The 24,367-nt window shown below is 44.0% G+C and overlaps 1 protein-coding gene across 1 annotated transcript in view; it reads right to left on the reverse strand.

Annotated features, from left to right (window-relative positions):
* LOC138295562 (atrial natriuretic peptide receptor 1-like) overlaps positions 1-24,367 on the reverse strand; it is a 219,037-nt gene that overhangs the window by 164,057 nt on the left and 30,613 nt on the right. Inside the window, exons 2-3 of the mRNA XM_069233935.1 lie at positions 23,360-23,479; positions 10,202-10,295 (exon numbers count right to left, since the gene is read on the reverse strand). Of these exons, the coding sequence (XP_069090036.1) occupies positions 10,202-10,295; positions 23,360-23,404 (139 nt within the window). The 5' untranslated portion in view covers positions 23,405-23,479. The remainder of the gene's footprint in view (positions 1-10,201; positions 10,296-23,359; positions 23,480-24,367) is intronic.

The raw sequence follows: 24,367 nt of genomic DNA on the forward strand, positions 1-24,367 counted from the left end.
ACTTCCTTTTCTTCTTCTACCTCTCCTGGGTCTTGTGTGGGTCCTCCTGGCTGGTTCCTGGTCGGTTGTCATCTTCCTGGGGTGTCTCAAAGCTTCTGGTATCCATTTTGGCTCTCCTTTGCACATTTTGAGGTGTTTGCTCGGCTTTTTGACACAATTACGTTAAAAAATGGCGCCTATCCGGTTTGCGATGTCGTAATCTGGATCAAAGTCATTTTCGACGCGTTAAGGTTGTTTTTCTTTACGACGTGACGCATTGGCTTGAGTAAAACAAATATGATTCACACCAGTGGTTTGCGCCGCCGTGCGTCAAAGTATAAATTTGACGCCCGAGCGGCGCTAAGAGATGGCGTTAGCCGGCATTAAGCTTTTTGACTCAAAACTGCTTCAGCGCAGTTTTGAATCAAAAAGTATAATTATGGGCCAAAGTTGCAAACCTAAGGCTAACCTAAGGCTAACTTACAAGAAGGCAGTCTGGTCTGCAAAACAGTCATACTTGGCCAGTGTATGGTTGAAGCTCCTCCTGTCATCCAGATGGAACAACAGCAAGTCCTGGGCTGATATAAATCCACTGGCAAACAGTAGGTTCTCCCATCATACAGAAGGCATATTTTAAGTGGATAGGATAACTCATGTCACTGCTATACATTTGGGGTCCCTAGCAGCTAAAATGACATTGCATTCGTCACAGCCATCAGTGATTGTACTGTAGCAGCGCCCTCGTCAATTGCTATTGAAGGTGCATTGCTGGCCAATTTTCATGTACTATTGACTCACGAAATTGAGATCGAATGGGGTCACTGGCCCAAACAGCATTCCTAATGCCGTGTTTAAACACAATCAAAAGTTTTGGGCCAGCTATTTTATGCCCCTCTTCAACCTGGCATTTTCCACCAATTCCTTTCCTTCATCTTGGAGAGGCAGCATCTAGAACCCATTTTTAAATCGGGCACCAGGTCTGATCCTGAGAATCATCAACAAATCACTCTTATAGAGGTAGTGGCCAAAATCTTTGCCTCCAATTTATTAAGAGATCTGGAAGCCTGGGAGTCAGCCGAAAATATGATCCCTAAACTCAGTCAGGGTTCAGGGCAGGATCAATCTCCTAGCAGTAACTCTTCTTGCTGAAAAAGCCATAAACAATTGTACCGATCTTTATGCCTGCTTTGTGGAACTGAAAGCAGAATTAAATAGGGTCCCGAGACATCTGTTGTTGGCTAAGATGGCCAGGCAAGGAGTTCCATCCAAGTTGTTGGAGGTTGTGTTGAATCTGCACTCCGACACCTGGGTGCAGGTCAAAATCATCAAGGGTGACAAGCTTACCCGGAAGATGGCAATCTACATTTATTGTCCTTGCGCTATTTTTATTTAACATCTATACAGCAGATTTAGCTGCATTCTTGTCCAACGTTGTGAGTGATCCACCCAAACTAGATGGGGAACCAGTGAGTTGCCTACAATCTGCAAATGATAGAGGGCTACCAAGTCAGACTCTGAGCAGCTTACAGTGTTTAATAACCAAACTGGCCATGTACACTAAATCTCTGGACTGGAACCCAATTACAAAAAAACAAAAGTCATCCGTTTTATAGCAAGCTTGGATGTTCTCCACAACATATTTAGGGGGAAACTGTCCGGAAACCAGTTGGAGCAGGTTAAAACCTATAAATATCTGGGAGTGGTTTTAGATGCAAGGCTATGGTACAAGGATCATCCACTCCATAGGAGAGCCTCAGCTTTGAAATGATGCTTTGCAATCGGCTTATTGCAGAAGAAGCTTAGAAGCACATCTCAGAACTACCTGCTTCAGGTAAACAAGGGTAAAATGTTCCCGTCTCTCATCTACGGTTCAGAGCTATTGAAAAGGAAAGACGGATCCACTCTAAACTAGCTTCAGTCTGCTCTGTTAAAACATATTTTCCCTCTCCCCGTTCGCACCTCACAAGCGCATGATGGGAGCAATATTAAAAAATCTGCAGGAAGCTCAGATTGGCATTGACAGATTCATTGGCTGTGCAGTGCTGGTTGGAGATGGAGTCTACGTCCAAACAAAACAAACTTGGCCATCAGTAATTCAAGGAGCACTAGCCAATCTAAAGTTGACCAGTATATGGGGTTCACAAATAGATTTTACTTCATTCAAAAAAATTACTAATAAGACGTCAAAACTGCATTCTTGGGCATCAAACAAAACACTCCTGGCCGGAAAGAGGCATGGCTGGACCATTCTCCAGTCCTACACATCCTGGTGCCCACAACCATATCTTGTCGACCATATACCTGCTCCCGTTCAACACTCTTCTTTTATTTCGTATGGGCGCTTTCCCTTTGAAGGATCAGGTTCTGAATTGGAAGCAAACTTGGCCAGACTCGAACTGTCGCCTGTGTGGCCTCCTGGAAGAAAGTGTACTTCACTTTTTGTATCTGCCAGATGGTCTGTCACCTGAGACAGCAGCTGATATGCACCATACTAAGGGCGCTTCAGGTTAATACGTCTGTCTCCTGTCCTGGCGTTTTTAAATGGTCACGATATTCAGTTCGCTTGCGGGGCCACTAATTTCCTAATGCAAGTTAGAAAGCTGCTCTTAATGCCTTAATTTGTCCTTCATGTGATACAGCTTAAAGTGCAGGCCTTGTGCTTATACCTTTAAAATACTTCAGCCTGCGACTATACAAATTCCACAGTTCTATTGGGCATTTTAGCAAATTCGGGCTAATGACGGTTAACACAGGTTTAATGACAGCTACATAGATGATTTGCATATTTTTAATTTGTACTTAGAATCTAATCATTGTGGTATAATTTTATAGTGTTGTCTGACGTTTAACCTTGAGTTTCATACTCAAAAAGTCTTTAATGACCACGGTGATACTATAAGTTTACTTGCTAGCAAGAAAGTGGGCTCTAATGCAAATACAACTTTTATAGCATAGGCCCAGTTGCGTAGGGTACAACACTTATTCATTATTCATTAGGCGAACTAGCACGCTTCTGGCTAGAAGACAATTTTGCATTTTAGCATGCAAGAATAGTGGACAGTGCAAACAACTGTGATTTTTTTTCAAAGCACTTTGAATCTGTCCCCTGCTCGTATTGATTCAATTGATTTTAACGACTGATTTTAGTGTGTGTTTGCATTTAACGTGTCCATTGTATTAATGACTTTTAGTTTTTTTTCTTTTTATTTGGCGTTTACATTTGCGTTGGTTTTAATTAATGTGCTATTAAAATTAACCTTCATGGTGCTGAAACAAGGTTTGATACTTGGGATCATAAATAGTTCTCGAGTTTAACTGATAGGTCCTATGAAAGGAGACTGAATAATGTAAACATGTACACGATTAAAAAAGGTATGATTGAGAATATGACGGGATATGACAGAAAGTAAAAGCTTTATGAAAACAAGGGCAGAAAATAAGGAAACAAAAGAGTACTCCCAGAAGTTGAAGACATGAAATTTACATGATAAGACACTGGAAGAGTGTGACTCAGTAGCAACCAAAGACTTTAGGGCAGATTTAAGAGCCCCTTGCGCCACTTTAGGGGCGCCTTAGCATAATTTTTTTATGCTGAGGTGGCTTTTTCCCCGCTATATTTACAAAGTGGCGCACAACATTCATTACGCCACTTTGTAACTCTTTGCACCACATTATGCATGTGCCATGCATAGTATATGCAAAGGGGGTGTTCTGGCGCAAGGAGGCCCGCAAAAATGGTGGAATAAAATCTACAAGATTTCATTGTGCCATTTTTGGCATAGGGATTAAAAGGGTGCACCCATTGTAATCAATGGGCCTCCTTGCACTTTGCTCCACTAGCATCAAAGTTTTTGACGCTATAGAGCAAAGCACTACAATAGCATCAACATTTTGGAAGCTATTGTTCCTACTGCTTACATGGTGTGCCTTGTCATTAATACACTGTATTCAGAACCGCTTTTCTTAAATTCGGCCCTTTGTCTATTAGAAAGAGCAGTAAATTAATGCAACAAACTGCTGGGAGCGATACTAAACAAAACATGAATGCCCCAGTGTGTGTACATAGATACTGAGTTAGATGTTCACTAATGCTGGACAAAAGCCATCCTCCAGAATATTAATTCGCAGTTGAACAAGCATGCAGGTGCAGCGCATCACGGTGCTGGCATAATGGCATCATCACAGTACACTCCACAGTCTCCATGCACTTTTATGTGCAGGTGTTGCAAATATTTTGCCTTTGCAGTGTGTCATACATCAGAGATAATATGGCACCACCGTGAGAGGAGAGAAATGTGTGTGTGGGCATACAAAGTTGTGAGCACAGCAGTAGGACAAAAGAGTGCAAAAACTAGCTGTGGCCCGATGATATGTGTCTGGGCCAATGCATGTCATGCTACAGGCTCTCAATAGTACCATCTGGGAAGGTAACACAAATTAGAAAGGCAAGGGCAGTCCAAATGTTACGGTTCCAGAACAATAATCTGAGGTGTCACAAGTCTCTCAGGAATTGCGAATGGACATAATGATGATGATAAAGAGGAAGTATTTCTGTACAAGATGGTGAAGAGACCGATGGCCTTCAAGGATTGAAAAAGCAGAGGCCCAAAACAGCAGTTGGAGAACGGTAAAGTAAAATAATTAGGAGAGAACCAAGACAGACTAAAAGGTGATCGAACCGGACAAGAAACCAGGGCACAGGACAAAAATATGGCAAAATAGAGGAGAAATAAAGCACACGACCAGAGGACTCAAAGGAGTGCTGGGCAGGAGGAAATGTGCTAAGCAGGCAGTTGTGAAGCATTTTCCTCTGATGATAACTCCCTTTTATGAAGTGAAAGATGGAAATCTTCTATTCTTGTAGAGAATCCTCATTTGAACATGCCCGGAAGCATGATTGGAACCTGATGTCATACAGAGTATTAGTAGGTAAGCGCAAGACTGATAAGCTGAATACTCTCACAATGCAATAAGACATCACTGGCCATGTGTATGCAAACTGCCCTTGGCTCCTGGATGTTGACAGAGTTCAATGATACCCCCTGCTTTGCCCTATCCTATAGCAACCTTTAGCTTTTGCTACACCATCAGGGGATCCATGTATGGTACATTGAACCGAGATTTTCCATCCTTGCTGTGGTTTGATTTGCCATCCTAGTTGCTACTATTTTGACTGACCTTATCTGACTCTTAATGAATGTATCAGAAAAGCAATGTAGGGCTGGTTTTGTGAAATATACATTTATATAGCACTTGCAGTGCGGGTCCCGGAAAGAGCAGGGCCCAGGGCAAACCACCCTGGCTACTGTGCCTTGGTAACAGCCTTGTCTTCTGGCAGGCCACAGAAGTGTGCCTTGGATCTCGGAGGGCATGATTCAGATCGATGAAAATAAGGCAGGATAATCCTAGCAATGATAAGCACAACCAGGGAGGGACAAAACTACTCACCTTCAGCTACTATGACCAAAGGCTGTAGGCAGCGGAGCAAGATTTAATTGCTCCCTATGGAGGCCTAAGTTTAGGATGAATGCTGAGGAAGGGGTCTGGTGATTATTCATAGTCAGTTGCAATCCACATGTGTTGATTTCCCCTTGTTTAAGGCTCCATATGAAGTGGTTTGCACCTTGTGTATTGTTTCAGGATGTGGCTCCAGGTTATTTAATTGTTCCCCACACTCCTGTAATGATCTACATATTGGCCATTAGACTGTTAGCACAGTAGATGTTATTTTGGTCCCAACGAGGCATAATCTGATCAAAGAAATAATAGACAACTCTATATTTTTGCATATTGATCTGCTTTGAAAGAGCAGGCAGGCACCCAAAATTCCTTTGCAAGGCATCACACCTGTGCCATAAACGTAGCTCAGTGTAGGACCCCTATGACAAGTCCACCTACCACAGCTGTACTTTCAGTATTGCATGCATATGCCCACCCATCACAGTTTATAATTAGCTGCGCTCTAAAATTCCATTCTGCCGGTGGAGTTTGCAGAGTTTTGCACACTCTGTGTTCTGCTTGGAGTGTGGAGTTCCGGCAAAACTTTGCCAACTGCTATGTGGTATGGTTTTTTCTTGTGCATGGCCTGCCAACATTAAGTTGGTGAGAGTGAGCCAGAATTTGCATACCCAGAATGATTTTTGGGAGAACGCCTCCCAGCGTGATTTCTCAGCGAGGGCGATCATGGCAGGTCACTACCGCTTGGGTTGAGAAAGTTTCCACTTGCATTGAGAAAGCTGCCACTCAAGTGGAAAATCTACTCAAGCAGCAGGAAAAAGCAGTGCCCTTTGGCGCCATGTGGTGCCATTCATGCTGATTTTAGAGTGGAGGACAAGCTCGCGGTGCTAAAAATCAGTGCAAGCAGCGTACATACCATCATTCTGCCACTCATGGAACTCTGTGGAACCTCGCAGAGTTTTTATGGAACTGTGTGGAATTTCACAGAGTAAAACTCCACAAGTTCTGCCCAGGCCTATTTATAATAGTGTTCAAGTGTTAGTTGTCAAATTGTCCTTTCTTTTGCCAGTTTTTCTCACATGTGATTTATTAAATGTATTTGATTGCTTTGAACCAAACTTGAGAAATACAATAACAAGTCTTACCAAAGATAATATGTCTCACCTTTGTGTCTTTTAGCCAAGTGCTATTAACTTGCTGTTGTTCATCATGGCTAAAAGTTAATGGTGTGCGTAGATGGAGGTGGGATAGTGGACAGTGGAGTGGAGTGGCATGGAGTGAAGTGGAGTGCGGAAGCATAGAAAGAAGTGGAGTTGTGTAGAGTACAGTGGCAAACAGTGGAGTGGCATATAGTGGAGTGGTGTTGGTTAGAGTGACATACAGTAGAGTGGCATAGAGTAGACTAGCATAGTGTAGAATGGCATAGAGTACAGTGACATAGAGTAGAGTAGACTAGAGTGGTGTAGAATAGATTGACCTAGAGTGGAGGGGTACAAAGTGGGGAGGAATAGACTAAACTGGTGGGGATTAGAGTGGTGCCTCATGAGATGGAGTGGCACAGAGTAGGATGAAGTGATGAACAGTAGAGTGGTGTGGTGTAGAGTGGAGTGATGCAGAGTTACAGTGGCATACAGTAGAGTGGCACAAAGTGCAGTGGAGTCGAGTGGAAGATACAAATGTAGAGTGGCATAGCGTAGAGGAATGTGAAGTGGCATAGAGAGGCATTGTGTGGAGTGGAGGGGCATAGAGTGCAGTAGCATACAGTGGAGTAGCATAGAGTAGAGTGGTGTAGAGTGGTGTAAAGTGAAGTGGCATAGAGCAGGGTGGAGTGGCATAGAGCACAGTTGCATGGAGTAGAGTGGAGTGGCATAGAGTGGCGTAGAGTAGATTGGAGTGGTGTACAGTAGCATGGCATAGAGTGGGGTAGAAAGGAGTAGAGTGGCGTGGAGTAGCTTGGAGTGATTTAGAGTGGTGTAGAGTACAGTGGTGTACAGTGGCTGGAGTGCAAGAGTGGAGTGGAGTGAATAGAGAAGAGTGGTGTAGAGTTTAGTGGCATTGAGTTGAGTAGAATGGCATAAAGCAGAGTGACAGAGTAGAGTGGTGTAGAGTGGAGTAATATGGTGTAGAGTGGCATAGAGTGGTCTTGTGTTGAGTAGAGTGGTGTAGAGTAGAGTGGCATAGAGTGCCATTGAGTAAAGTGCAGTGGCGTAAAGTGACAGAGTGGTGTAGAGTGGCGTAAGGTGGAATAGACTGGTGTAGATGGGAGATAATTGGTCTAGAGTAGAATGGAGTGGTATAGGGTAGAGTGGCATAAAGAATGGCAGAGTGAAGTGGAATAGAGCGGTTTAGAGTGGAGTGGCATAGAGTGGAATAGAGTACAGTGGAGCAGAGTGGCATATAGTGGGGTGGAGTGGAGTAGAATGATGTAGAGTGCAGTGGCAAAGAGTGCAGTGGCATAGCATAGAGTGGCACTGAGAAGAGTGAATTAGAGTGGTGTGTCACAAAGTGCTGTATCGTGGCAAGTGCAAAGTTGAGTGGGGTAGAGTAGAGTGGAGGGGCACAGAGTAGAGTGGAGCAGCATGGAGTAGCGTGGCTTGGAGAGGAGTGGTGTGGAGTGAAATAGATTGGAGGGGTGTAGAATGGAGTGGCTTAGAGTGGAGTGGCATACAATAGAGTAGAGTGGTATACAGTTGATTGGAATGCCTCTGAGTGGAGTAATGTAAAGTGGAGTACAACAGTACAATGATAGGTGTGAGAAACAAAAGCATAAATAGAGACAGCAGATAGCATGAAAGCAGCATAAATAAGGCATATGTCTGAGCTAAAAGTAGGAAGCACAATGTACATGCAGGAATAATAATGAAATGCTTATAAAATAAAAAAAATGTAGGCCCAGATTTAAGAAGGCCAAGCGCCTCATTGCGCCACATTAGCGTAAAAAACGATGATGCTATTGTCCCTAACCTGTGCCATGGTGCGCCGTATGTTAAATATGGCGCACACATGGTGGGGTTAGGGGAGTGCTAAGGGGCGCCAGAAAAGTGGTGCTGCATATATTGCGTCACCACTTTTCTTAAATTTGGGCCATAGTGTGTGGAATAAAGACCAGAAACAAAACATGTACTTGATCCAGGCTCAAGGGAGGAGCTGACACAAGAAAGGAAGGGAAGCCTACGAGAGCTAAGCGATCAAAAGATTGGAAATGAGAGTGGCAATGAAAACAACTAATGGCATACTGTGGTCAGGTTGTCAGCCCACAGACCTGTACACAATACATCTCGCAGCACAGCACATATGCTGTATAGGCGAGACCTAAAACAGATTAAAACATCAGATCGCTGTCAGTATAATGTGTAAAATAGGACAAATATCATTAGAATATCACCTTACTTAAGGACACATTTATGAAATGGAGGCATTTCTTAATGTTCATTCTGCAAAGCACTCACAGGAAGCAGATTATTTTTCAGTCGCAAGTAGAAAAAGAAGGAGCAGTAGCATATTTTACAAAAAAATAGGAAGAGATTGTGGTCACTTCTATGTCGCCTTTCTCACCACCTCAGCATCTTGCAGGTGGTTGCAAGCATGATGTCCTTTTCGAAGAGCTATACATTACGGGGCATATTTATACTCTGTTTGCGCCAAAATTGCGTCATTTTTTTAACACCAATTTGTGACGCAAACGTAACTCCATATTTATATTTTGACGCTAGACCTGTCTAGCGTCAAAATGTTGGAGTTACCATCATTTTTTGGATGCGTGAAGCCACCTTGCCTCAATGAGATGCAAGGCAGGCGTTCCCGTCCAAAAAATGGCTCAAAGCCCCTAGAGCCTTATTTATCTTCCTGTGCAAAAAAGGTGCATGGGTGGAAGGCGGGCCTAAATAATGGTGCTAAGCCTGCTTAGCACCATTATTTAAAGCCTGGGTCAGACCAGGCGTTAGGGGACCTGTGGACCCATTTCCATGGTCAAACACCATGAAATGGGCTCACAGGTGCCCATCCCAAGCTCCAGGGACACTCACACCCACACCAGAGGGACACTTAAGTATTTTAAAGTATTTTTTAAAAAAATGTAAGTGCAATTGGAGGCTCTGAAATGGGTCGCTCTACATGGCACTGGGTGCAATGGCCATGCCCAGGGAACACTGGTCCCCTGTGCTGGCCATTGGGGTGGTGGGTATGACTCCTGTCTTTTATAAGTAAGGAATCATGTAGTATGGATGGTTTTGCATCCGGAAATGACACTAGGCTGGTTAATTGAATTTTTTTGCCTCTAAACAGCCTAGCGTAATTTTTTGAGGCAAAACCCCTTTCCCCCATACCACCACCCCCACCTGGCTAATGTAATTTACCAGAGACTAGCACACCCTTAGTACCGGATTGCAGGATTCCATAAATTTGACACCCAGATGGCACTCCAGAATGACGTAAGTCGGCGCTATACTTTTTGACACAAAACTCAGATTGCTCAGTTTTGCATCAAAAAGTATAAATATGGGCCAACGTGTCCTATTGTTACTGAGTTTAAAGGTACATAAGGTTTAGACCTTGGAAGGATAAATAGGTTAGTTACTCAGTCTGGAATTCAAATTTTGACAGACCTGCAATTGATTTCTGCTGAACACATGGACGTTATGAACGAACAGATAAACCAAAAGGCCACTTTGTTTCATTAAAAGACACCAAAAAGCATACTGCAGTTCACAGTGTTAAGCAAGGAATGTCCATTGTTCCATGAGCGAGTCCATTTCTATGAACTTACTGTAAAGTAAGCGATCTGTCTTCTGCTTCTCAAGCATCAGGTCCTGGGTTCTCTCAGCCACCAACACTTCCAAGTGCTTGCTGTACTTCTCCATCTGAAACAACACATACTCATGGCTCTTAGAAAACAGGCAAAATTTGTTTTTGTCGATCTTTCCGGAAAGACAATCAAAGAGGCTCATTTCATTTATTACTGCAGACCAGAACAACCAGAAGAGGAAAACTGGGCATGGCGTAAATTCAGGAGGGGTGTTTGGGATGTTACGCAGGGGCATGACAAAGGCCTCCACAGCCCTGTGGTGTGGGGCCTCTGAGCTCCAGGGGGGGCCCTCAGCACAGCATCTGGCCTGAGTGAGTCTGGTGGCAGCCCTTCTCCATGTTCTGTGCAGGGGGGCACCTTCCAGTTTTGTTACGTAACTGGTGCTACACCGCCCCCATTAAATGTATTTTCTGGTAAATAGTTGGGTAAAGGTGGTTTTAGTCAGGTATGGTGAGGTGTCTGTCAGATGCCACCAGAAAGTTTTATATATAAGAAGGGAAAAACACACACTCATACACACACTCTCTCTCTGTTTTGAAAGTCTTCAAAAATTATGTTAGTTTACAAACTATTGGGGCAGATTTAAGAAAAGTGGTGCTGCACCCAGTGCCCCCCTACCACCACCATTTGTGCACCGTATTTAAAATATGGCGCACCATGGCGCAGGGTAGGGGGCAATAGCATCAAAAAAAATGTACACTACTGATGTACTGTTCAGGGTTAGAGCGAAAATGTTGGTGCTAACCCTGAACAGTACAAGGGTGTGCCCCCTTTTAACGCCTGCTCTGAGCAGGCGTAAAAAATGCTGAAAAAAAGGGAGCAAAGAAATCTTTTAGATTTTTTTGCGCCATTTTTTCTCCCCCTTTGCATACATTATGCCTGGTGCAGGCATAATGTGGCGGAAGGGGTTACAATGTGGCGCAATGCATGCATTGCGTCACTTTGTAAATCTGGCACAGCAATTTTGGCCTCATTGGGCCACATTAGCATTAAAACAATTATGCTAATGTGGCGCATGGATATGCTAAGCCCTCTTAAATCTGGGCCATTGTGTTTTGGCTCACTTAGGGGCATATTTACAAGCCCCATAGCACCATTGGAGCATCACTTTTTGTTACACTCCAGTGGCACTGTGCACTACGCATATTTACAAGGCGGCACTAATCCGCTTTTTGTGGCTTAACTACACCTTTTAAACATGCCCCCGATGCAGTTTTCGGTGGCAGAGGTGCATGCAATGGGTGTTGCTGTGGGCGCATCACCTATTGCTTTTGATGCTGCCCCAGATTTACAAGAATCTATAAAAGCTGTGGAAACACCAAAAAGTAACGCCATCTATGGGGTGGTGTTCGCACGGTGCAATGAGGAGAAATGCTTTCATTTCCCCTCATTTTTCCTTTTTCTATGTGCGCTGCATCCTGCAGCACACACAACGAGCAAAATGGTCATGAATGATTGTTTAGGTACACATAAACAATCATTCAAAAATTGTGTTTGGTACTTCTATGTGTGCTGCATTATACAAAACACATAGAAGTGCCAAATCGCCATTGTAGATTGTTTATGTGCCGGAAGGTGTCCCTTTAAACAATCAATCCCCTCAACGCAGACACCCTTGCACTGTGGTGGAAGGATGCTTGCATTGGCACTGGCAGCAAAATTTAGCACTGACGCAGGGGGAAATGCAGGGGTGCACCTTATTCTTGTAATTAGGGCGCATCCCTACATGTCAAAACTGGCACAGCGTGACGCTGCTGATTTTGGTGCAGCCTGGGGCTGCACCAGTTTGTTGTAAATCTTGCCCTTAGTACTCTTACCAATCCACATTCCTCTCCTTTTTCAGTACCCCAAAGCCCGTCTCATGCCCCCTGCTAGTAGTATAATGAATTTCAACATTATAAGGAATCGTGACTGTTGGAAAATCTGACGTTCACGCCCGTCAATCTTACTGACCAAACTACGCCCCTGAAACTGGGCGTTCGAATGTGGAGGAAAAAGCCCTGGATTGGGAATCAAAAGCAGCCCTCACAAAAATGTTCAAACCAGCCCCTCTCCCTTTCTGTTCGCTCTCATCTCTCTCTTTCCTCCCTCTCCCTTCTGAAGCCCGCCTCATGCCTGCTCTAGTTAAGTGGGAGAAAGTAACAGGTGTCAGCAGCAAAAAAATGGCCTTCAAAGTCCCCAGCGACTCGGAGAAATGCCCGATGATACAAACAGAAGGTCGGGGCCTCGAGTGAAATGCTGAAGTAGCACGTGTGAACGGAGAAAAACTTTGGCAGGGTCGCCACCCTATATACGAGGAACTTAACTCACACAAGAGACGGCTCTAACAAAAATCTTAACCTGGTTATCACTCAATACCTGCTACATATATAGAGTCAAAAAGCACAAAGACCAGGGTCCCTAGAATTATGAGATAGGGGAACACTAAATTGTGTGGCAATACTGAATAAATGGTGTGGTCTTGATAAATCAATTCAGGTGGCGTATTGCAGAGCATTTTGTGGTAGCATTAATTCATTATTTTATCATTTTCGTACACAAGTTAAAACTGTCTGGGCAAACTTTTCACTTCATTAGTTCAAGTTTAACACCCAACTGCAGCAATAAGCAACAGAAAATTGATAGGTCAACCTTTGCGAAGTGGCTTCCACTACATTGCAAAACGTCACCACATTTAACTTTTGATCCATTTGAGATCAAAACCAATTTGTCTGTTAAAATTTACAAATTATGTACACATGATGTATTCGAAAAATTTGGCAAATCTTTAAGAAAGCCTTAATCTCATAATTGCAGTGGGCCTAAGACAAAGGACCACCCTGGTGGAAGTATGTTTTAATAAAGCACAGAGATATAAGGTTGTAAGGTTGAGGTTTCTAAGTTAGTACTACATTGCCCCATAAATCCCTTTCCTCATCCCTTATATCCCTTCTTTGTATCTATACACACTATCACAAAGAAGAGACTCCCTCACAACCCCGCTGGCAAGTATGACCAGCTAAAAAGAAGCAGGATCTAAGACTATATAGAGGGAGGTTGGGAGGAAGTAGGTTGTGGGGAGTTCTGGGATGAGAATTCGGGAATCAGAGTAATGAAAGTTACAAGTAAGTTTGCGCCTCCAATAAAAGGCTATTATTCTGCAGGCACAGGATACATCAGGTAAGGTATGAGGTGCATTGTCAGGACTGTATCGGAGTATTATTGTATGGTTAGCAGGGTGTGCTGCAGAACACATTGAAGTGCATTGACAGAGCGTTGGGCAAGTCTCAGTGCAGGATTAGCAGTGTGTATTGAAGAACAGAGTTGAGCTGCACTGGCCGAGCAATATGTGCCTCTGTGCAGATTGTCATGGTTTGCTGTAAGGCAGTGGTGAGGTGCAGCATAAGAGCTGTGTGTCTCACAGTGCAGTAATAGCAGGTGGCGGTGCTGTACAGCACTGAGGTACATTGTCAGAGTTGTGTGTGAATCTCAGTACAGGACAAGCAAGAGAGCTCCAGGATCGGGATGGGTTTGCACTGGCTAGCTGTGAATGGGTCCCAGTTTGTAACACCAGGCTGTGCTTCAGGTCATGGTTGGGGTGTACTGGCACAGTTGGGTGTTTTGGAGAGCAAGATTGCAGGGGATATTGCAGGTACTGTTTGAGTTGCATTGGCAGAGCTGAATGTTAGTCTCAGTGCATGATTAGCTTAGTGTACTGCAGGACACAATAAAGATGCAATGCCAGTGCTGTCCCTTTCTCTCTTTTGCACTCCTTTCACTCACCTTTCTCCTTAGACAATTGTGAGAAAAGGCATCTTCTTGACATGGTTAGCCCCAAGTTTTGCCTGATGTGTGATGTAGCCTAGAACTTGTAGTGCCCAGGACCCCTGCTAACCAGGTTCCCTGGGCCAGAGCTCTTTCCCTAAAACTGCTGTGATGCATTGGTACAATTGGATACACCTTTAGCTACCACTATAAGTCCCTAGTAAAAGGTGCTTAGGTACCCAGGGCATGGGGTGTTAAGGGTGGGCCTCTGAGGGCAGCAGCACTGATTGTGCCACCCTCCAGGGCCATGCATGCAGATGCCCCAGCACTGCCATTGCAGGCTGGGTGTACTGGTGCAAACCTAAAACACAAACTCGACATGGCACACTGGCTGTGTGCTCTGTCCACCATACACTGAATATACTATGGGTATACTGTGGGTAATCACCCCTCTGGCAGGCCTTACAGCCCTAATGCAGGGTGCACCACATTATATATGAGGGCATAGCTGCATGAGCAATATGCCCCCACTGTGCCCTTGCCAGACCTGGGACATAGTGAGTGAACAGAGCAACCATTTTAATTCATGTGCTGGACTCTGGTCCACCCGGGTTTCCCAGGTACATGATGGCCACTGTGAACCCTGGGTTGTTTGGTATCAAACAACTCAGAAAGATAAATCCAAACTGGTACCTGTATTGGATTTATCCCTAAATGTACTGAGGGGTCGCCTTAGGGGTGTTTCTACAAAAGTTAACTACCCTGGCATGGTTGCTGACTGGTTCTATCCAGCCTTCCACCTCCAGACACCCAATATGTAAACCTTGGGGGATAGGTCTGTCTCTCTGGTTTGTAGAACAATGCCCTTCCTGGGTGGAGGTGCTAACACCCCCTTCCTCAGGAATGTGCACTGCCCTGGCAGCGAGCTTCAAAGGGCTTACCGCCTTTGAAACTTGACCCGAGCCTGCTGCTAGTAGCAGATTGTCAACCCCTTTGCAAACCCCCACAATTGGTGGGAAACTACACAAAGGGTAGGAGGAGTGGCCCCACCTGGCATGCACCACCCCTAAGGTGTTGCCTCTGAGATGGAAACTCCATTTCATTTTCCTCCATCTTAGATGGGAGGAAAATAGTCAATCAGGGATAGGGAAGTGACTCTTCCCACAGGAAGTGGTCACTGTAGTAGGTGTAGCCACCCAAAGGTAAGTGTCCTATTGGACACTATCAGGTTCCCCCTAAAACACCCACTAAATTCAGTATTTAGTGGGCATCCCTAGATTTGATGGACAAAAAGAAGTCCAGCACCAAGAAGATCCAAGGCATGGGAACTGTGTCCCTGCTGCACAAAGAAAAGGTGCCAACCCCTGCCTGCTGCACCCAGTACTCAACAATTGCCACTGAGGAGTTGCTGGACAACTGGAAATGCTCTAAAGAACCCCAGAGGACCTCCAGACTTTGAAGATCACCCAAGAGCTCACTCCAGAGTGGAGGTACCACTCTGCAACAAGAAGAAACGAGCAAACCAGTGAGGGTCAGTTCATTGACCAGCTGCTAACTCCCAAACTAGAAGTTGCAGCTGGACCTGACAAAACACCAACAACTGCAAGGACAAATCCTGTAAGTGTACCAAGTTCAATGACACTGCGCCCTCCAGTGGTTGAACCGTGCCAATACCCTAGGTATTGGTCAGCTGACATCTGACACCAGGAAAACCAGCCCACTGGGGGCTGAAAAAGGACCAGGAGGAAGCCCTTGTCAAGAGACTTCAGGAACACCCTGGACCTCCAACCAGAGTGCCCTCGTGGTCCTGCAAACTACCCTTGAACCGACTTACCTCCAGATTCAAAGGGCATAGTTGTGCACAGCTCCTGGCTCACCGATTCGCTCTGTACCCAGCCGCACTGTGCCTTACAACAAAGAACCTGCTGTGCCCTAAGGGTCCCTCACCCCTTGCAACCTCGACAGTCGAAAGGGATGCCAAGTACCACCTCTAAACTTACCTCCACAGACCTTTGCCAAGTGGTCCCCTGCAGTGGCCCTGCATCAGCTCCGGAGACCTTTCACCACTGCTCCCGCCGGAACCGGGAGCCACCCAAACATCTCCAGCTGGCACAGTGTGCCCACCAATGACCTCGACCAACCTTCAAAAGAAGAAAACGGTAAAGCATCTGTGTGATTTTCTGTGTATTTTTAAAAGTGACTTTCCATTGATTCTCATGGTGCGTAGTTACTCACAAAAAACTATTTTTTATTAAACTTCAAAAATCCATATATCAAAAACGACTTAACCAATTTTGATAATCTTAGTCTTAAAAACTACTTAAAAATCGGAAGCATCTTTATAAATTGGTCCCAAGTTATTCCTTTTTGTGCGTGAGTGGCAAGATTGATACTATGAGTACAACAAATGCTTTGTACTTCTCCAAGACTGGCCTAACTGCTCGCCCAAGCTACCTTAAAAATTTGAGAATTAGGTGATCTAGTTTTACCCCTGTAAACCAATGTGTGATTGCCTGGACCCCCTGCAGTGTGCCTAACTTTGCACATTACATACAGGACCAGTCTCCTACAACCGTTCTTCAGCACTCGGACCCCCCTTCAGCTCCCACTCCTCTTCCTCACACCTCCAGTCTCTCTGTGCCTGCTCTCCCTTCTGCCATTCCCCTGCCTCCCTTTGTACACCTTATTCCTTTCTGCTACTAATCAGGAGAGCATATTTTAGGAAAGAGTTATGGTACATTGGCAGAGCTGTGTGTAGGCCCCAGCCTTGAATAGTAGGTTGGTCTGCAGAACAAGCATGACATGCACTGACAGAGTTGTAGGCAAGTCTCTGTATTCAATGGCAGGTCACCTAGGGATTGCAGAAGGCCAGGTGTTGTGGATCTACGTTAAAGATTCTCACAGCCATACCATCTTCCTACCTATCATCTACGCCATCTCCCTGGAGACTGGCACCCTACATGCTAATAAGGCGAACTCTTACTGCCCTGCTGCTAAGCTCTATTTAAATTCCTCCCCTGCCTTATGTCTTCTCTGCTCTCAAAGTTCTGCCATCCGTTTTCCTTCTTTGTACTGTTTTCTTGTTCTTTCCCTTCTCCTGTTACCTATACTCCTTCCCATCTCTCATTCCCTTATCTTGGGATTCTGGTCCCATTACTTCCCTCTCATCCTAACCTTGCCCATTTTCCTTTCCTTCTACCCCATCCTTCCTGAACCCATTTACCTGTATATTTCCTCCCTCTCTCCCTGACCTTATTTTACCTCTCTCTGTCTCTCCTCTCTGTCCCTTCTGCAATACCGCATTCTCCCTTCTTCTCTTTGCACCTCTTTCATCCTTTACCCTCTCCCATCTCCCTCAATCACTCCACATAGGTCTTCTACTGTTCTTATTCTTCTAGAACAATTTGCTCTTCCTTACCTTTCTCAAGTGCTAGGCCATGATAAGGAGTAAAATGCCAATGAGATCAGGAGCAGATATGATACCTGAGAAACATCAAAAGAGTATTAATGCACATCAACATGGCCAAGCTATCATAAACTCCGTATTAGAACCTGGTTGTGTCCTGGGAAAATAAAAAAGGAAACACATTCATCCATTATTAAAGAAACTGTCTCTAGGCCCAGATCAAGTAGAACATTTTAGACGAATTTCCGCAACTACCATTCATGGCAAAACTACTTAAGTAAGAGATGTTTAATGTTATACACAATTGTAGAATACCAAGTGCTCCTTCATCCAATGCTGGCAGTTCTTCGTGTCAGCCATAGTATAGGGAGCATGGTAACGGCTGTATTAATGATCCATGAATGCATGGAGACAAAGGCGCTCCGGCAGTATGTATTATGCTCAGCGGACTTTGATACCGTTGACCAACAGGTGCTACTGGGACTACTGGAGGGCTTTGGCATTACGGGTACTGCTTACTAACAGCTGCAAAGTTTTTTTGACAAACTGAACTGCTCAAGTGGTTATGGATTTCCACTCATCAAAAGCCAAAAAGCTGACTTCTCGAATGCCATAGGGGTCAGTACTTTATCCATTATTATTTAACTTATATATTGTGTTGTTGGCCCCCATAAATCCATGCAATGGCCTAGCTGTCTTTATATATCTTAATGATACCCATTGCACACAAGCACAAGGGTGCAAGAACTGTGTAAATGTATGGCCAACCTCCAACAGTAGAAGACCAGAAACTACCTACAGTATGGAAAAAAGACATATACTTTGGCCCCCTCTGGCCCTTGTCAGTGTGTTGTTCTGGTCAACATCACCCAGGCCAAAACCTAGGGCCAGATTCACAAACATAAACTTAGACCAAAAGCCAAAGGGCCTGATTTAGATGTTGGTGGTAACAGTCCCTCCCTCGGTTTTCTGACTGTAAACCGGTGCGCTGCCTTGACGGTCTGCCCACCATATTTAGATGTTGGCAGTCCCTCAGACTTTAACCTGTCCAAAACCCACCGACTCCACCTAGGATCCCCATCTGCCACGACAACGCCATAGGAAATAGTGGCTATCGGCAGGACTCCAGCCATACTTACCGCTAAGCAGATTTGGGTATGCCATGCCACCAAGCAAAAAGTGGCAGTCCGACCTCCATTTCTTACTTGGCAGATTGGGGGTGTGAAAACTCACCTTTTCTCCAGGTTCAAATTTCATTTCCAGCTGGACACGACTGGACAGGATCCTCTGTCACTGCTGCCATGGGATACCGGAGAAAACACAACTCCCCACTAGTGGACACAAAGGTAGACAATCCACATTGGCTTTGTATGTTGGGGGGGGCACTGCACATAGGCATGGAACCGCTGCAGACATATACATGTTACAGTATTTTTTTTAATTACTGTGACATATCAGGGAGACAGGTGGGTCAGACATGGATGGGGACACACTGGTACACAACACATATCGAACACATGCACAACTGTCATTATGGCATCAGTATTGATTGCCGAATGAATGCTGGCAGCAGAATGACAATACAGTCACACTTGTCAACTGCACAGATGTATGCACATTGCAAGGGGACCTGTACCTGTCGTGTTGTACTTGAGTTCTGTGTGTGAGTCAGTACATTTATATGTGTTTGCAACACAATTGGCTACAAGAGGTGGTAAGAGGTGTAGTGGGTGATGTGGTTGTGTCTGCATGTGTGTTACTTGTATATGATATGAATGTTGTTGTGTATGTGGGGTTGTGTTTTGTGTTGCTGCATGCAGAACTTAATCAATCAATCAATCAATCAGTCAAGGAATTTGTAAAGCGCACTACTCATCCATGAGGGTCTCAAGGCGCTGAGGAGAAGAGGGAGGAAAAGGGGGTGGGAATGGTGCTACTACTACTCGAACAGCCAGGTCTTGAGAAGTTTCCTGAAGGTAAGGAGGTCTTTGGTCTGGCGCAGGTGGGTGGGAAGAGTGTCCACTTTTTGGCGGCGAGGTGCAAGAATGATCTACTACCGGTTGTAGTTCTGCGGACGCATGTGATGGTTGCGAGGGCGAAGCCGGCGGAGCAGAGATGACGGGTCGGGGTATAGAAGGAGAGTCGTCTGTTGAGGTATTCTTGTCCGGTGTTGTGCAGTGCAGGTTTTTCAAGTGGTCTGTGATGTGGCAGTGGCGGGGGATGTCTAGGATGAGGCGTGCCGAGGCGCATGTTGTTGTGTGGCAGTCGCTGTTGTAATGTCTATAGTTGTGCTTGTGTGTGTGTGTGTTTGTGTAGAAGAGTGTGTAGTTGTTGTGGTTGTCTCGTGTGATGCAGTGGGACACATATGTGAAGGGTGGAGTGTGTGTGTATGTAACTTATCTCTATTCCATGACCACTGGCACTTATCTCTATTCCATGCCCACTGGCATTGTCCAATGTCCAATGGGTCCTGCGATGTCCTCCCTCATCAGCAAACTACATCCAGTACACCACCTGTCTGAATGTAACATCTAAATACAGCCAGCAGGAACCCACCAGCCTGACGGCTAGGAAGAGCTCTCTTTGGCTCAGCCGCAATACATCTAAATATGGCAGGTGGACGACTGCTGACTTTGCAGTCTTTTCAGGTCCGCCACTGACGCAGCTTGGTGGTGCAACCACCAACATCTAAATCAGGCCCTAAGTTTAGACCAAAAGTCTAAGTTTAGATCCAATGTCTAACATTACTAGAAGTAAAGTTAGACTTTTAGTCTATGCTTAGACTTTTGTCTAAACTTAGACTTTTGATTTAAGTTTACCTTTGTGTATCAGGCCCCTAGTCCATTACAAAAGGTGCAGAATCTGAGTGATAAATTTGATACACCACTCACAATGTAAGCTCAATTAAATTCAGCAATCACGACCTGCCTTTATGACTTGTGAGTTCACTGTATTAGGATCTTCTAGTAAAATCACTTGCACCGTCTTAGGATCTTCTATTAAAATCAAAAGAGAAACTTCAGTTGATTAAAAAAGCAGCAGCAACATTAGTGTTTGACCAGAAGAAATATGAATCTATGGCCCAGATGTACTAAAATGCAATTTTGTATTTCCTAAATAGCGACTTCATAGAAATCGCTATTTAGTAAATGCAAAATGCTATGCACAGAGATAACGATTTCCTGATAGCTATTCCTACAAAGTAGGTATTGCTATTAGAAAATTGCAAATAAGGAATTCCATTGCATTTGTGTCAATGGGCCGGTTTTGTGTTTCCCAAATAGCGATTTCCTATTTGGGAAATGCAAAACCAAGGATGGGAATGGGCAAAAGATCCCCTTGGTGCACCCCAAAAATAGTGGTGCACATGTAGAGCACAAACATGCTCAATGGACGTGTGTGCTCTATTGCAATTTAAAAAAAGCATTTTGGGGTGCTTTTTAAAATTGTTACTATCGACTTTAAGTAGATGGTAAATGCAATTCCTAAATGCCCAATTCGCATTTAGGAAATGCTTTGTACATCAGAATAGGAATCGCAAAAAGGTAATCCCTATTTGCGATTTCCTATTCTTGGGATCGTAAATTTAGTTTTCTACAGTGTAGAAATCGCAATTTGCCATTTCCTAATGGCATTTGTACATCAGAAAAGGGCACTTTACATTTCTTAACATCCTGAAATACTGATTTGGACCGTTAAGAAATGCAAAAGGGCTTTGTACATCTGGCCAGTAATTATTAACCTTAAAGAATTTGCATTGGCTTTTGGTTGCACAAATAATTAAATTTAGGTAACCAATATATAGTCTGCCTTATTACATGTACATTATAGCCTATGGCACTTCCAATAAGGCGGATTGGTTATCTGGCATGTTTGTGACAGAATAACCCATCCGCCAAACTGTAAATCTGTCCTTCCATCTTTTGAATAAATTGCTTCATGACTGTCTTGCGAATCCTCCCTCAAAAAAGTTCTCTTTCTATACAGTAAACTGTAACTTGATATCTAATGGCACCTGTTTTCTGAAAGTTCCAAATTTCAAGTGCATCATGCAAGGAGTAAGAACCTTTTCTGTGGTGCTGGCCAACGTCTGGGTACAGTATGTCCTAAAATCTAAGAAAGAAAACATCTCTTGTGAGATTCTGAAAAGAACTAAAGTTCTGTTTATTGGATATAAATGTTACCATCCTACTGTAATCTCTTTGGTGTCAACTGACAAGTAATAACATTAGTGGCTAGATACTTTCTTGTGAGAGCCTGCACTTATTAAAAAATGCAAACTCAAATTCCTTTCTCCCAAGACTCAATTCATCTTCTGCTTTACCTTCCATTCCTTCCCCTCTTTCTCTCCCCTCTGGCAATATTGTCACTCTCTTCTCCATTAGCCAAACAGAGGGCTCCTAGAGCATCTGACCTTTTCATGTGCACCTGTTGCTTTCTCTCATGACTTTATTCTCCAATGACTGCTCTTATTCCTGCCTCTCTCCTACCCCCCTGAGCTTTGCTGAGTTCCTCTCCTCTCCGCTCTGCTCCCACACCTTCCCCTCCCACTGCACCTGCTCTCTTTACTTTTCTCCCTTCTGATCTTTTCCCTCCTCAGTCACCCACCTTACCTTTCTCTCCCACTCTGCTCCCATTCCTATCTTCAGTTGACTAGTCTCTCCCACCTTCTGTTCCTTCTGCTCTTTCCTACCCTCCTGCACATGTTATTTCTACCTGCTTTAACTGCACCCCTCTTCTACCTTGAAACCATCACCAACCACTGCCATAATGTAAGGCACCCATTTAACATAGGTAAAGGATTGGTGCATCAGATCAGAAAGGGAGCAGTCATAAAAACACACAAATGTAATTATGAGTACAGGAAATGGAATACCTCCAGTATATCCCACTCTACAATAAACCCACAGTGAGTTCACAGGAATGAAGTTTGACTTTCAAATTGCAATTAAACCAGAACTGTGGACTAATACTCTGGTCATAGTAAGTAACATATCTGGAACACTAAGAACAATTCACTGACTCCCAATAAAAAGAAGTATCTTCTTTATGGAATACATTGAACTGCATACTGCCTTTTACTGGAGCTTCACACATCTTCACCAAATTTTGCAGGCACACCAACACCACCACTACTCATTCTCCAGCCACTGTTACTAACCATCCCATTAGAAAAATGTGTATATGAGTGCTGTTAACACCTCTACTTCCTATGAGCTTCACTATGGAATTTTCTCAAAGAGGAATGGTGTGGAACAAACAATAACTGCATAGTTTGCAAGGAGCCAACCACTTTCCTTCTCAGTGGTGTAGCATGGGGTTCATGGGCCCTAGTGCAAGCAAGGAAAAGTGGCACCCCCACTCCTAGTATGGCAGTATAGTATTGCAATATTCAGGGTTCAGTGGGCTCCTCCGGCTTCTGGGTCTTCGTGCCGTAGCACCTGCTGCTTTACTGATAGTGGGCCTGTGTTTCTCCTACATGTGTGAGCAGGATGGAGAAGGAATGTGATATAGAGTCATTTCCCCCAAGATCTAATCTGATTTGCACTACGAGTTATAAAATAGATGCATCAGTCAGCAATAGGCCAGCCTATTGTAATTTTCCCTGTGAGGCTGTGACAGTGCACCACCATTGTTACAGATTTTAAGACTGCTACTGCCACTAAAACAGTGCTATGCTGTAAACATCAATTTAGAATAGATTTAGGGTCTAAGGTATCATTATTGTTTGGCATTCTGTATTGCAAAGTCTAGAACTTGAAAGATTTTCTATATTCCTTTTTATAGTACATGAAGTCTTCATCCTCAGAATGGATGCTGACTCGGTTTTGGTTGGGTTTCACAGGAGGTTTAGTTAACACACTTGCATAACTATATATAGGTATTGACGTGTGCTGACAACATGTTTGCTCTGTCTACATTAGGGTCTAAAAATTACTCAATAAACAAGATTTTGCAACATAGCTTACCAGGTTCATCATCATGTCCACAGGACTAACTTTGTTCGGATTCATCTTGTATAACTGCTTCTTCACCTGCTCGAAAGTGGGGCGCTGAGCTGGATTCTGTGACCTGCACCTCCTGATCAGCTGCAGGGAAGTGAGGAACAGGTTAGCAGTACACTGTTTTTAACAGAAAGTAGAAATGCAAGATAATAATTATGATAGTTATAATACATGGGATTATGTAATCCACGAATAAAGGCCAGTCTGTAATTTCTTTGTGATCTGCAATTTGTGAGACATCCAGTCGCTGTTTATAAAGAACCATTGTAAAAACTTGATACAGTCGAATTCTGATGTCACAATCCCTGCTGCTAGAGCCAGCAGCAGAGGTGAAAGGCAGGTCAGGGCACTGAGCATAATTGAAGCAGCTGTTTAAAGCAATGTCACATTGATTTTCTTCTGCTCTAGTTTTGTAGTTTACAATGACAAACAGGGAGAACACGTTTAGCTTTTGCAGTTAGATAGTTAGAAAAAATCTAGAATCTTTCTGCATGTTTCTAGACATTCTGAGCTAGGGTAGCTTTTTGGTTTAGAAAAACACAACCTCACTTCAACTGAACTGTTTTTAATATCTCTTTGTAACAAATAAATAACAGGTTATCTGTTTAACTTTGGACTAGAGGTTTTATTTTTATTCTTTATGTTTGCAAACATGCTTACTCTTTCATATGAAAGACCTACGCACCAGGGTTTTACGTGGGTTTACCAAGGTTTTAAGTGGTTTGGGTGAAAGCTAATGGTGTGACCACCTATTATATGGGATAAAGTAACAACTGGCATACATGATAATGATATTGAACGTCACCTGAGATTTCCATAACCTTATAAAGAAACGTGGCCTTTGGCCTCTATCCCCCATATGATTATGGACCTCGTTGGTGACCTGAAATATCTTTCTAAGGTACGGCAGAGTGTCCCTTATATTATTCCCCACATTGGTGACAATGTGGTGGCAGAATCTGACAGAGATGC

This window comes from Pleurodeles waltl, chromosome 1_2 (genome assembly GCF_031143425.1).
Source record: "Pleurodeles waltl isolate 20211129_DDA chromosome 1_2, aPleWal1.hap1.20221129, whole genome shotgun sequence".
NCBI classification, from domain to species: domain Eukaryota; kingdom Metazoa; phylum Chordata; class Amphibia; order Caudata; family Salamandridae; genus Pleurodeles; species Pleurodeles waltl.